Here is a 15,594-nt window from a genome sequence, read left to right as displayed (position 1 = left end):
AGAAAGGTTTACATACACTGTCACAAACGTAATCACAGGATAGACTGTTTTGGGGTTTTTTTCTGACCAGGGCGAACGCCAGACAGGTGGTTAGCAAAAACATCATATATCAACCAAATCGGTCACAGGAACTTTTAGCACACTCCTTCGCTCTTAAGAAAATAAGTATGTCCCGTTCCCCTTTCCATTCCCTTGTGTCTGTAATGGGCCTCCAATGAGATCCATGCATCTTTGAGAGGAGTTTCTGGAACATATCTGCAGGCTCTCGAGCTCTGCATGCACATCTGTGTGACCGCACACTTGCTTATATGTATATGTGAATTGTGAATGTTGTGTGTGTGTGCTGTGTTGTGTGACTACACTGCAGTGTCTCACCCTGTATTAGAGTTGGCAGGAGGATAAATGACGCCAGAGGAGGCAGCAGCTTTTGATTATGGCCCTGTGTGACTGGGTCACCGCCCAGACCTTGTGTGTGTGTGTGTGTGTGTGTGTGTGTGTGTGTGTGTGTGTGTGTGTGTGTGTGTGTGTGTGTGTAGGACAGAAATAGTTTCTCCACAAACGTGTGTTTTTGAGTTTTATTGCACTCAGAAGCAGAGCCCTGTTTTATGATTGGCTGGGTGCTATCGTGTCATCAGTTATCTTTCCATGTGCTGCTCCCATACAGGAAATGCCTGCCCTCTTAAAAAGTGCACTGAAGAATATAGATTTACAACCACTGACCACTGGGATGTCATTTCTGTCATTTTGAATAGGCCAGATTAGACAAGAACTTTAAATCCTCAAATGTGGACTTTAACTCCAGCATTCCCTTGCGGTGGAGTGAAAAGAAATGGATTGTTGATAATGTAGACAGTTGTTTAAATGTCATCATATTAACATATTAGTTTTCGTTAATCATAATCCCAACAGGTGATCAGTTAATAGATGATTTTGCACTAAACAACAGTGCATCGTTCATGAACACAATTTTTTTTTTTTACTGTGCTTGCAGGCCAACATGCCAGCTTTTTTTTTTCCCCAGCCAGAGACAGGAATAGATCACTCTAAATGATGCTGTGGAGGAAGTGGAGATTTGATTAGGATCTGGGAGATATCTCAGTCCATTTTTACTGTGACACACCATCTTCCTGTCCCCCCTACAGCGTCAGCAAGCATATATCCTGATTGAGAATGAAAAGCAAAAGCAAACTTTCCATCATCTATTTAAAAAAAAAAAAAAAAGAGATGAAAAAGATACACAGGCACACCTTTTCCCCTTATTTATGAGGTGATGGGGTGTAAATCCATCGGCTTGCAGGCAGTGGGAATTGGTGTTGTACTGATGTGTCTGTGTCAGAATCCTGCCCTCTGTTTCTCCTTTGCCTGTATGCTCATGTTTATGGAAGCAAATAATAGCCGTTTATCCCAGATGAACAATATCTGTAGAAACACGAGTGTTTGTGTGGGTGTGAGTATCAAGACATTTAATCAGAGTCCAGGTTTTGCCAGGCAACCACATGCTGCTGTGTTGCTGTTATGGGGTCCAGCTCAGCACACCATACCAGGTGCGGAGGGCTGCTGCAGTCAGCAGTGTTTGATGAGCGTTACTTAGCTCAGCCATGTGTGAAGACCAGGTTTTCGACCCTCACTGCTCCTTCTAGCGGGAGGGGAGGCAGGTGGAAACACACCCACACACAAGTTGCACATGCACACATACACACTCACACTCATGCAGAGTCATTCATAACCGTGTTGTTTGTTTTCACCCATGCGTCGTTCTTTAGGGCATTTTAGATTGGGCCACTATGTGTGTAGTGATGCTATTAAGCCACCTGACACGTAACCAAACACACCTCCAGCCAGATGTTAAGTCTTTTTTTTTCCTTTAACCTTTTAATTTTTTTTGAAAATGAAAAAAAGGCTGATTCATACATGGCCTTTTCAGTCAAAATATCTCCTTTTTGTTCAACTTCCTGTATATCATCAAAGGCCAGAGTTAATGTATCTGTATTGTAGATGTATCAGTCCATTTCCTGCCAGATCAATGCTGAACTGAATCCATCAAAACCCCGTCAAAGTGCTTTTAGTTGATAATTACCCTTATACACGACTCCATTAAATTAGAAGTATCATATTCGTGATCTGGGCAATCAGAGGATTGCTATCAACAGGGAAACAGCCTTAACAATTCACAACAGTAATTAAATTTACATCTTAGGATGACTTTTTGTTTCCACCGGTTACTGTTCAGCTTCATGTGACAGATGCTCAGGGACTTTCATTGCAATAACTTAGTCTAGTAGGATGTTTGTGCAAAAGCTCATGCAGTTATGTGCTCTGAGTGCTTTTTTTAACTAGGTGTTTGCAGTGTTTCCCTGTTTCTTTTTTATACATACATACATACATACATACATACATACATACATACATACATACATACATACATACATAAAACAATGTTGAAATTGAGAAGTTTGAGGTATCCAAGTAGCCTTGTAGTCTATTCCGTTGCCTACCAACACGGGGATCGCTGGTTTGAATCCCTGTGTTACCTCCAGCTTGGTCGGGCGACCCTACAGACACAATTGGCCATGTCTGAGGGTGGGAAGCTGGTTGTGGGTATGTGTCTTGGTTGCTGCACTAGCGCCTCCTCTGGTCGGTTGGGGCGCCTGTTCAGGGGGGGGGGGATAGCGTGATCCTCCCACACACTACGCTCCCTTGGTGAAACTCCTCACTGTCAGGTGAAAAGAAGCGGCTGGCGACTCCACAAGTATCGGAGGAGGCGTGTGGTAGTCTGCAGCCATAACCAGTTTTAAGAATGAGTTTCAACTTTTGCTGTGTATTTTGAGCACAAAATGAAAGAAGGCAAACAATCAGAGCCTGACACGCCTAATTCACTCAGTTAATTTTCCTCATCAGATTATTTGTCTCTATCTGGCGCGACATGCATTTGCTGCCTCCATGCCATTGTAATAATCTGAAACTATTTACCCACAATATACTTTTTATGAAATGCAATATATCAGGTCAGGGGTCTGAAGGCTTTCAGACAGATCTACATCCTCATCATCAGAATAATAACGTTTATTTACACGGCACTTTTTGAAAACCTGTTTTGCTTCACAGCAAAGTGAAATGGAAATATAAGAAAAGAAGTGCAGTTATGGGATGATTTATTGTTTTACTTTAAAAGCACTCCAAATTTTGTATGACAACATGATTTAGTAGTATAATTGACAGTAATAACTAACAGATGGGAAATACGTCATACTAATTGACGGTGCATTAAAGTGAGGCTCGATTGAGCAAGGATGTCCCATTTTGTTAAATGCCTGTTGCTTCGACTCCTCTCCCCTTGTGCTTCTGTTTGTGTTTTCACGTTTATTTGCGCAATTGTGACACGTCTATGCTGCTGGGAGGTGTTCGAGATGAAGGCAGACACGATTTTAGGTGATTAACACAGGCTTTGTTTAATAGTGTCTTTCATTTGGTCACTTGCACGGGCCGGTGGGCTGCTCTCCCGCGAGCCCCCCTCCCGCTCTCGGCTTGCAGCCAAGGCTAAACCTCCCCCACATCACCACAGTGATGTATGTGTTTGTTTGCAGATAGAGCGGGGAAGTGAGATGCAATCACAAGTGTTCACTCGAGACGCATGAGGAGACACATTCTAATGCCAGGTGTGAACTGACGTACTTAGAGCTGTCCACTTGTGATCGGATCACCCAAGACGCATGTTAATGCCAGGTCTAAACAGCCTCATAGATGAGAAGCACACCTGTTGTGTGACTTTGTGGCGAACACAATGACGGGATCATTTTTAATTGGAAGTGGGCCTAGACTGAAAATTTTCAATGAGTAGCTAATTTTACATATTTACATGATATCCTGATTGGCAGCTTATCATTGACATTGTAAAATAGGTGCTTTTGCAGCAGTCCAGCAGAGCTAAACTTTACTAGCCAGGCAAGAACCCAGAAATGCAAGCTGACACATCAGAAACACTTAAAGATTTGTATCTAAGGAATCATTTGTTTTAGCACATAAAAAGTCCCTCTGCAAAGCATTCCAAGTACAGGGAGCAGTGAACATTAATGTTTTTTCCCCCTAGTTCAGTCTGAGCTTTGGGTACAACAAACAAAGAAGTGTCTTGGGACCTCAGACTGTACTGAGCTCCATAACTCTTGAGTCACATAGATACATAGGTATGAAGGCATTACCTCTAAAATGGCCTTATAAATAAATATAAGCCAGTAACTCAAGTCTACGCATGAGAAGGGAAGTCCAGCTGGTTATAGCATACAAAATACAACGGTGAGTCAAATATCTACAATTTGTCACAAGTCTCAGTACCCCCTGATAAACCATGTCTAGTGACCTCAGACAGCGAGCGGACATTCATGTACAAGTCACCATAGTCAAGTAAAGCTAAGAAATTGGCAGAAACCAGCCGTTTCATTGCATCAAAAGAAAAGCAATGATTCTTTCTAAAATCAAAACCAAAATTTCGGCATTTTTCAGCATTTTTCCTAGCCCTAGAAAACGGCATCGACTGTTTTATCTGCCTTTAAAACAGGCTTGAGGTCACAATTGAGACTCAGCAGTGTTGAATGCTAATTGCAGTGTTCAAGAGCCTTATTGAGTGTTGTGACCTTGCAATAAATCACATCTGCATTAAAATGGAAATGAGTGTTTGTTACATTATGGCCAAGACTATTGATATAGATAGTAAATAAAAAAGGACCCGGTGCAGAACATTTAGGTGTTCTCCCTTGGGAATATTTAAAGATTTATGGGTAATCCCATTTAATTGGACACACTGAAACCTACCAGTGAGATAGTTGTCAAACCAGTCAACTGATTATAATAATAATTAAAAAAACAAAACTAAACCCCCCCCAATCGTAAATGCCTTGCAGCAGCATATATATTTAGATGCACACAAACACTTTTTGGAGGGGGTCACACCCTCACTCCTCCAAATCTACATAGGTGGTACAGTCAAACATGAGACATTCGTGAATAAATTAGAAGTCAGGCTCATGAGCTGCTTCTCATCTAAATGAATGAACGAGTGTATCAGAGACGTGAGATCGTGTCCAAATCAGCTGCCGATCGATAACGTCTATTTTGTTGCCAAAAATGTAACATGATTATATGCAGTATTTATACTCATTAACCATGTTTGATTTGACAAAAAAAGAAAAAACTTCCCCTCGATCGGCATCCGCTTTGTGGTGTTGGAGTCCTTTCTGTTGGAGGGTTTTCAGCTCAACAGACCACAACTGGAGAACAGCAGATTCCCATAATTCCCTATGCATGGCCTTACATAAACTACTTTTTATGTGAACGTCACAAAAGCATCAATTTAACTCAATAGACTTGAATACTGTGTCCCACTGAGCGTATCGGTTTTCAAACGGCAGGGCTGCACTGAGGCTTGGGCTGAAAATCCGCCAAACTAAGCTAACCGGCCCTAATCAGGCTAGCCTAATTTTTTTTGTAGTACTTAGTTGCTGAATACAGATTTGTTTTCACCCCTTTTGTAGAATTCCTAAAACCACCCAAAGTTGAGTCCACACACACACTGCCATATTGATAGTCCCCTCTGAAGCGTTGCCTTCAAGTGGACGTACTACTGTGCTGTGCTTGACGATTGGATAAACATGCATCAAGCATCTTAGCAGTTTTAAAGATGAAGCAGTATGGTTTGGTTGGGATTAAGAGTAAAGCTGTTATCTTGGGAAGAGCAGGACTGGTAATTAGTGCGGTCTGTGCTCTTCTTGCCCTTGGGTTAAACCCTGTCTGCTAGTTTTTGTTGAGCTTCATAAAGCAAATGGGACTCCTGCCAAGCTACCAAAGATGTGAAGAAGTCTTTTATATTTTGAGCCATTGTCTTGTCTTTTTTGTGGTTTTTTTGTATTTTTTTAAATCACAATAAGCCTTGATAGACTTGTAGCAACACGATTGTTAGCTAGTGTATTTGCATAAAAGTTCAATATCTGCAAATGGACCAAAGTGATGAACCAAAAAAAAAAAAGCTTTAACGCAGCAGTTACAGACACCTTGTGGAAGAGGTTTTGCTTTTTGTTTTCTTGACCCTGAACATATTTCACTCTGGCCTCACTCTTTGCAATTGTACATATCAAGCTCAATGTTAAGTACGCTGCCAAAAATCCTATGGGGATTTGTTCAGCAAGCTGCCAGTAAAGACACATAAGACCTCATTGTGGACTTTTTCCTTTTTTGCTTTGGGAGTCAGTTTCAGACAGCAATAAAGCCTCTTTCACTAAGCTACAGGCTGGAGAGATATAATACCAGTCCTTGAAGGAAACTGGCCCTGAAGTCCTTTCGTTTGTTCTCCTTCTTTCATTATTCTCTTGATTTTTCTCTCTCAAATATTGCTGAATTTCTTTTTTATGTCTCTCTTCATTTGACCAGTCTTTGTATAGCAAACTTATAACACCATTCAGCTTTTTGTTGTTGTTGTTTTTAAATGCCTCGCATTTGTAAGTCAGTTGATGTCACTTGCCTTGCAGCAGGTATGTGGTGGTTTAATGGGCTGTTGTATGTGCAGACGCTGGTGTGGCATGTGTTTCAGTCCACCATAGACACAAACCGCTTATGTAGATAGCCAGGAAAATGTAAAAAAAAAAAAGGGGGGGGGTCAGCCACATCATTGAATTGAGAGATTTAAGAGTCCCATGCAACAACACGCACATACACCACTCTCTCTTGAATCCTGGTACTTTCCAGCCCCGGTGATCTTAAGCGGTACATTTAGGCATTTGTACTCATTGCTCAGTCCAATAGGTTCCAAATGTCTGAACTTCATTTAGAGGAAATGGTGCATGTCAGCTCAGAGGGAGAGACAGAGCAAGAGAAGGAGTGAGAGAGACACAGAGCGCAGGGTGAGATGGAGGGTATCTACTGTACAGGAAGATTAAGAGTGGGAAGGCGAGAAAGAGATAAAGAGCACTGCAGTGTCCACATCACCATAAGGAGCTGTCACCATCAAGCCTCACTGGGAGCTACACAAAACAACACTGCAGTATCACGCCGAATACATACAACAAATGTGTTGGGCAAATAAATCTACCTATACATGTATTACAGGCAGGGAGGAAGGCAGACTGTAAACAGAAATATGTGTTGTATCTATGTCAGTTAGGCACATGTACTCTTTTTCATGTTTCTACATTACACACAAACCATACACACTCTCATAAGCCTTAGTTCCCCCCCACCCCCCCCTCTCTCTCACACTCTCTCTCTCTCTCTCTCTCTCTCACACACACACACACACACGTTCTCACTGATTCTTTCTCCCTGTTCTTTCTGCCATCTTCCTGACGGACCAAAGTAAACCTTGGATTCAATCTGCCTCAATTGCACAGTTACTAGAGGGAAATGTCTAGAGGGCAGCACACTGAACCACATTATTCATATCTCACATCCCACAGCAGGGAACACCAGCACATACACTCTCTCTCTCTCTCTCTCTCTCTCTCTCTCTCTCTCTCTCTCTCTCTCTCTCTCTCTCTCTCTCTCTCTGTCTCTCTCTCTCTCTCTCTCTCTCTCTCTCTCTCTCTCTCTCTCTCTCTCTCTCTCTCTCTCTCTCTCTCTCTCTCTCCTCTCTCTCTCTCTCTCTCTCTCTCTCCTCTCTCTCATCTCTTCTCTCTCTCTCTCTCTCTCTCTCTCTCATATGGTGCAAGGTAATGGCTGCCTTGACAACCAACCATTCCCAGAAGCACTACAGTCCTCATTTCCATCACTCATCAATATTCCACATAATGATCCACAGAAAAGTCTACAAACTCATTAGCAAGCAAGGGGGCAGTTTTCTGTCGAATTTTTTAATAGTTTGTGGTGCTTCATTTTTTCTGCAACTTTAGTGTTAAAATATTATAAGTAAAAACACTTTTTTCCACAATTTAATTTCGACTATTGCTTAAAGGCTGCCACTGTATTGATTTCTTTATCAAATCTGTCTCAACTTTTTCCAATGAAAAAAATAACATCAAATAATTTGTGATTATATTTGGGAATGAAAGCCAATCCTTGAACTAGCAGCTTAAAAGTGCAGTCCTGCAAATTGTTTTTGCTTGACTTAGTGACACCTATATGGTAATACCGCATCAGTGTTTGACCCATTCAGCCCTAATTTTAAATGGATCTCTGGATTCAGAGCACTGTTGGTGCTATTATGTCAAGCAACTTTCCCTACTGCCGTACAAAAAATGCATGATTTATTCTTAGTATAAAGGATAATTCTATTTATTTTTTACAGTTTTTACCACACGTGCATATTTGTTATGCGTTGTGGTAATCTTTTTATGAGCCTGTTGTCGTCCCACGGTATCATGTGTGGATGCTGTTGACAAAGCATCAATATATGACTTGCAAGGTATCCTTTGGGATATGTATGAATGCAGCAGGCCAGTGATGAATTCTAAGTGTGTAGGAGATGTGCTGGGTTAACCACTACTTACCTTAACCCTAAACCTAACCCCCCAACCTTAACTCTCAACTTAACCACCACCTAACCTGTATATATTAATAGTCGTATATCAGCATAGTCATAGTCGACACAAATTAAGCAGAAACAATCATGAACAAGAAAAAAACTCAAAAACAAAAAAAAAAGGAAAGGAAATGAAAAAAAAAAACAAAAGAGGAATGTGATTAGTGAGAAGACAGGATGCAGTACAGACAGGAATCTTGATCCCATGGTCGTCGGACAGTCCATAACAGGGGAACCTCAGTCCTGAAATGGGAGAGGAGAAACAGAGAGAGGCAAACAAAATGGAAACCTGTATCACCCATATGTCAGACAAAACAAATAGGTTAGAAGGGGGTTTGTTGTATTGAGATTTTATTGTATATGTTTACTGTTCATTTTATTGTTTGTTTTCTTACACACACACACACACATACACACACACACGTCTGTTAATGTGTGTGTCCGAAATATACCTTATAAACTGAACTAAAAATGGTGCACTGCTTTCAGTAAAAGTGTAGGGAGATTCTTGTCGGCAGGACTTGGAATTAATTGCTGAATTAGAAAGACTAGTAAATAGATTGAGAATTAGAAAACAGGATAATGATGGCCCTGTTTAGACCTGGTATCAACATGCGTCTTGGGTGATCCGATCACAGGTGGACAGCTCAAACTACAGGTGTGAATGCACACAGTGTCCTCAATGTGTCTTGAGATCCGATCGCTCAGGCCACATTTGGAGGTGGCCTGGGACACATTTGTCCACATCGCATTTGAAGTGTAAATGCACATGTGTCTCAGGCCACATTGAAGGACCGCCTAGTCCACTGACATCATCTGTGTAAGCAGTAGAAATAATGTCTGGAAGAAAGAATTCCTGTGTGATTCTACCGAGCGCAGTTGAACTGTAGAGGTGATGGAACAAATGCAAACTGAACTGCAAGTAGTTTATAACGCAGCTGTTTAGTGAATAAAAACACAGGTTGTCTACCTGACACTTGTTTCACCAAAGCCTCCTCAGGGTGTAGTTTTTTTTTTAACCTCATCTATAATTCTGATGCGCATCCGACCTACAACGGTGGAAAACCCCCCCTGCCCACTTGCATGTTCAAGTTCAACTTCAGGTTCAAGTTCATTTATCCACCGCAGTACAGAACCTGACCCTCTCAAAACCACTGGAATAATTAAGTAATCTCAGCCTGAACCGACATGATCCGATCGAGCCTGACAGGGTTCAGTTTGAGAATTACAAACTCCCCCTTTTTCTCCCCAATTGTATCCAGCCAATTACCCCACTCTTCCAAGTTGTCCTGATCACCCTCCACCCCCTCTGCTGATCCGGGGAGGGATGCAGATTACCACATATCTCCTCTGATACATGTGGAGTCGCCAGCTGCTTCTTTTCACCTGAGAGTGAGGAGTTTCGCCAGGGGGACGTCGCACGTGGGAGGATCAAGCTATTCCCCCTCCCCCCCAAACAGACACCCGACTGACCAGAGGAGGCCCTAGTGCAGCGACCAGGACATGTACCCACATCCAGCTTCCCACCCGCAGACACAGCCAATTGTGCCTCTAGGGACGCCTGACCAAGCTGGAGGTAACACGGGGATTCAAACCGCCGATCCCCGTGTTGGTATGCAGCGGAATAGACCGCCATGCTACCTAGACACCTAATAACAAGTTTTAAGAATGAGTTTCAACTTTTATTGTGTATTTTGAGCACAAAATGAAAGAAGGCAAACAATCAGAGCCTGACGCGCCTATTCACTCAGTTAAATTTCCTCATCAGATTATTTGTCTCTATCTGGCGCGACATGCATTTGCTGCCTCCATGCCATTGTAACAATGTGAAACTATTTACCCACAATATACTTTTTATGAAATGCAATATATCAGGTCAGGGGTCTGAAGACTTTAAGCCAGATCTTCATCAGAATAATAATGTTTGTATACACAGCACTTTTTAAAAACCTGTTCTGCATCACAGCAAAGTAGAATGGAAATAAAGGAAAAGAAATGCATTTATGGGATGATTTATTGTATTACTTTAAGAGCACTTCAAATTTTGTATGACAACATAATTTGGTAGTATAATTGACTGTAATAACTTACAGATGTGAAATACGTCATACTAATTGACAGTGCATTAAAGTGAGGCTCGAGTGAGCAAGAATGTCCCATTTTGTTACATGCCTATTGCTTCAACTCCTCTCTCCTTGTGCTTCTGTATGTGTTTATATGTTTTTATTTACTTGTTTATTTGCAATAATAATAATAATGATGATGATCAAAAACTTTAAATATATAGCACTTTTCTTAACAATGTTACGAAGTGCTTTACACAAGAAAGAAAACCAGACAAAGCAAAAATGAGAATAAGACCAAAGGACATAAACACAGAGGATGTAAAGACAATCAATGAATAAGACCAAAAAAATAAGAATAGAAATAAAAACAGTGTTAATAAGTAAAAACAAATATTAAACATTTCCAAAAGCTTTTACAAAGAAAAGTTTTTAGAAGAGATTTAAAAGATGCTAGCTATTTACGTGATTGTGACACTTCTATGCCACGGGGAGGGTTCGAGATGAAGGCAGACACTTAGGCGATTAACACAGGCTTTATTTGATAATGTCTTTCATTCGTTCACTCGCACAGGCTGGTGTGCTCTGGTACCAGAGCCATTTCCTCGCTCTCACCTGTTGGAGCGTGTGGCTCCCCTTTTCTCCGTGTCCCTTTACCACTGTGTTTCACCCAGCTTCACTGCGATATACGTATAAGGGACAGGTTGTTAGTTTGACACATTAGAGGCTGATCACTAATCAGCCCCCCTATCTTGTTTGCTCTCCCGTGAGCCACTTTCCCTCTCTCCGCTTGCAGCTGAGGCTAAACCACACTTCTCTACCATATTGATGTGTGTTTATTTGCATATACATATATATATGTAGATCGGGGAAGTGAGATCCAATCACAAATGATCTCTCGAGACGTGACATGTAGAGACGCATTCTAATGCCAGGTGTGAACTGACCTACTTAGAGCTGTCCACTTGTGATCAGATCACCCAAGACGCATGTTAATACCAGGTCTAAACAGGGTCAATGAAATGGCTCAGAATAAGGTCAGATTAACATAGAAGTAAATGACTAGTTGAAATATAATAAAGGAAAGATGGGTTTTCGCTTGAGATTTGCAAGAGTCTACAGAATCAGACTCTATTGTCAGCAGGGAGACTATTCCGAAGAAAGGGGACAGTAAGAAAAGGATCTGCAGGCCTTCAAACTTCTTTTTAACTTGGGGGCAGAGAAGGAGTTCTGAACTTTGGGAATGGTGGGCACATAAGGGGTACATAAGAATGTATGAGATCTGACAGATAAGATGGGGCAAGCCCATTAGGAGCACTTTAAAGTCAGGTCATAAATAGAATGCCAGTAAAGGTGGGCTAGAATTGTTGTGATGTGGTCTAATTTTCTAGATGTAATCAGGATTCTAACAGCAGCATTTTGTACCAATTGAAGGTTTTTAGTGGTAGCCGGTGGCAGGCTGGAAAAGGACATCGCAATAATATAATCCAGATGTAACGAAAGTATGGATCAGGGTCTCAGCATCAGCCATGGACAAAATGGACCGAATTTTAGGAATATTTCGAAGGTAGAAAAAAAGGCAGTCTTTGTGATTTCTCTGATGTGAAATTCAAAAGACAAGGGAATAAAAAATAAGACTTGGTTGGCGATCACATAGTAGCCGATACCATTACTTGATTATATTGATGTCTGTGTTTAGCAGAGCCAACAACATTTTTTCTTCCAAAATTAAGAAGTTTGAAGTTAGATTACATTCAGTTTTTGACTGTAGAAAGACATTTGGGAGTGATCATCTAACCTTACAGTTACATACAACTGAGTGTCATCTGCATAGCCGTGGAAATTGATTCCATAGCTGTGTATAATCTGGCCAAAAAATGAAATGTAAAGGGAGAAAGCAAAGGACCATGAACTGAGCTCTGGGGAACTCCAAATTTCATTGCAGAAAATTTAGATGTAACATTACCATGGAAGACGCACTGTGTTCTCTAATATGTAGGACTTCAACTAGGACAGAGCCAGACCAGACACCTATGTAATTCTCAAGGTGGTCTAACAGTACCATGATCAATGGTGTCAAAAGCTGCGCTGAGATCATCGAGTAACGTTAGCACTGAGGTGGAATCAGATTCCATTGCAAGCAGGTCCCAGTAAAAAAAGATATCATTCATAACTGATAGGCTCAAAGGCAAAAGCTACAAAAATAAAACCCAGGTTATAAAAAAAAAGAGAGAGAGAGAGAGAGAGAAATATCCTTTAATATATTGAGCCAGTATTTGTTAGTTTAAGTCCTCTAGGTGCTCGGTCTGCTATATGTGCTTGTGAACCAAAATAACTTGGCTGCTATGGTGAAGGTGTAAAACACAATGAGCCATATCATTTTTTTCTTGGTAAGTTCTAGTTGACAATACCCATTAAAATGAATAAAGTCATTCAATATTTGGGTATTTGTGCATTAAATATTTTTCTAAATATGACAGCAAAAGAAAACATCAAAAACGGCTTGTTTTTTCATGTAAATCTTCAGTATTGAAGCTTTTAATTACAAATCATTCACTAATAATTTAGGCTAATGAGGGACTTGAACTCACAAACTCTTGGTCTGCTGTATAAAGCGAGAGGGACCTTGTCCACCCACTGTTATTAACATCCAATCAGCCCATGTGAATAGGATACTAATTTACTCGCTATCACAGTCCCCAGGGGGCCGATAGTTAGGCTTGACATGCCATGACACCCTAACAGTACAGTTTTTTCAAAGTGCGGTCAGTTGCTTATCAGAGAATGCACAGAAGCAGAGCCGCTCATAAAAATAAAAAAACACTGCCACTCCCATTCTCTCTCTCTCTCTGTCTGTCTCTGTCTGTCGTTCTCTCTCTCTCTCTGTGTCTCTTACACACACGCGCACACACACACACACACACACACACACACACACACACACACACAATGTTTCATTATACAGTTCTCCATCTTTCTCTCTCCACACATCACACACCACAATTACAGAGAGGACAAGGCCCGGGTCCTGTGCTTTCAGTGACCTTGTTCCAGGGCAGTTGGATGAGGTACTCTGTCTCCCCAGAAGATCAAATGATTTCTGCCAGACCCTCATTATCAGGCCTGGGAAGATCTGCAAGTGCTATATCTTGCTTCCATAGCTTAATAAGACCCTGTGTTGCTACTATACAAAGGGCTGATGTTTTTCCTTGTTTGAATAGTAAGACCAGAAATGTTTAATGCCATTTTCTTTTCGTTGCATTACCAAACAATGACTTTCATGTCGTTTTCTACTCATTTGACTGGAGAGTAAACTAAGTATCACCATTCTGTGAAAGGTTAATGGTTATTAGGGAAGGACCCAGAATATAAGTTTATCATGTGACAGATTATTCCGTCCTCCAGTTAGATATGCCTGGCTGATTTAGACAGCTTATCGGTCAAATGTGACGTCACACAGATCATTTCCCCGATTGTATTTCAAGTCATCTTTTGCTAGGCTTTGCTAAACTTGATATCGGTTACCTTTGTTTTTCAGTGAGTTTTCGTTGGTTAACAGGAGCACATGTGGGCTACATTTCAGCGCATCTTAGTGGAGTGGGTGGCTCTGCCTCTATTTGAGAAGCCTTTTGTTGTTTCCCTATTTCTGTTCATTTTTAAGTTTTAATTTCATTTTTTTTTAATTTCGCGTTTTTATTCAGTATTTATTGTTCAAATGTCTTTATGCCTTATGCAGAGGACTTTGAGTTGCCTTTGTGCATGACATGTGCTACAACAAATAAATGTGCATTGTCTATGTTTTTGAACGAGCATTGTGACACACTTTTAAAATGCCTGTAACTCCTTTGCTCCTTCCTCAGTTCCTCCATGGTTTGTCAAGCGGCCAGCCAACATTTATGCCCATGAATCCATGGACATCATCTTTGAGTGTGAGGTGACAGGCTCTCCGGCACCCACCGTCAAATGGGTCAAGAATGGTGATGCTGTCATCCCCAGTGACTACTTTAAAATAATTGTAAGATCATAGAGCTGATGTCTCTATAATGCTACGTTCAGACCAAAGGCGGCGAGAGAGTTCGCGCCGCTTTGTTCGCCCGTGTTTGGCCGCCAGGTGTGTTCGAACAGAACGCGAATTCGCTGTGTTGACGTCACAACAAGCAGTCTAGTTACACCGACGCTGCTAGCAAGTTTGCTAGACCGCACACAACAAATACCACACACGAGCAGTTTGTGTTTACTTGTGATCATCATGGATGAGCGACAGAGATCAGTTGCAGTGGCTCTGCTTTATATCATCTTGCGCCGCCAAAACCAGCGTCAGCGGTCGGTTTGGGTTCATAGCATAAACCGGAGACGTGCCCAGCCTGGCGAATTTCACCGGCTCGTTCAGGAATTGTGTTTGGATGGCGTCCGAAAAGAATTCTGGGTAGGGGGCGTGTATTCTTTCCCAACATGAAGGCGGGTTCTAACCCTACTTGAAGGTGATTGGCTATCGCCTAGCGAAATATTCGCCCAAGTTGGACATTTTTGAACTCCCGCAAAGGCGCGTTCGTCGCTCGATTCGCCCAATTCGCGCCGCCCGTAATTTCGCAACGAATTATTCCGCCCATTCGCCTCCACCCATTGACTTTGCATGCATTTGCGCCGCCCAAAAAATTCGCGCCGCCTTTGGTCTGAACGTAGCAAAACAGTAACTCTCCCCCTTCACTGAGAATGTCCCACAATGTCACAGCTATAGAATATTGAGTTTAATAATCATAACTAACATAATGTACAATATAAAAACATTACTAATTATAACACGACTTTCTTTCATTCTTTCTTTCTGCCAACCAGAAGGAGCACAACCTTCAGGTTCTGGGTCTGGTCAAATCAGATGAGGGCTTCTACCAGTGCCTTGCAGAGAACGATGCTGGCAACATCCAGTCCAGCGCCCAGCTGATCATCCTGGAGCATGGTACGGCAATCTATCTCCAGTGGGGGGCTGGGCCAAGTTCCATCCCACTGAGCCACCCCTACCCCCTCACTCAC

At 41.7% G+C, this 15,594-nt stretch overlaps 1 protein-coding gene across 1 annotated transcript in view; it reads left to right on the top strand.

The window, feature by feature from the left end:
* neo1a (neogenin 1a) overlaps positions 1 to 15,594 on the top strand; it is a 232,067-nt gene that overhangs the window by 148,821 nt on the left and 67,652 nt on the right. The window contains exons 6-7 of the mRNA XM_056278452.1: positions 14,424 to 14,578; positions 15,400 to 15,520. Coding sequence (XP_056134427.1) covers positions 14,424 to 14,578; positions 15,400 to 15,520 — 276 coding nt within the window. The remainder of the gene's footprint in view (positions 1 to 14,423; positions 14,579 to 15,399; positions 15,521 to 15,594) is intronic.

This window comes from Lampris incognitus, chromosome 4, assembly GCF_029633865.1.
Source record: "Lampris incognitus isolate fLamInc1 chromosome 4, fLamInc1.hap2, whole genome shotgun sequence".
NCBI lineage: Eukaryota > Metazoa > Chordata > Actinopteri > Lampriformes > Lampridae > Lampris > Lampris incognitus.
The sequence above is the reverse complement of the archived record's forward strand: the minus strand, read 5'-3'. Positions and strand labels throughout refer to the sequence as shown.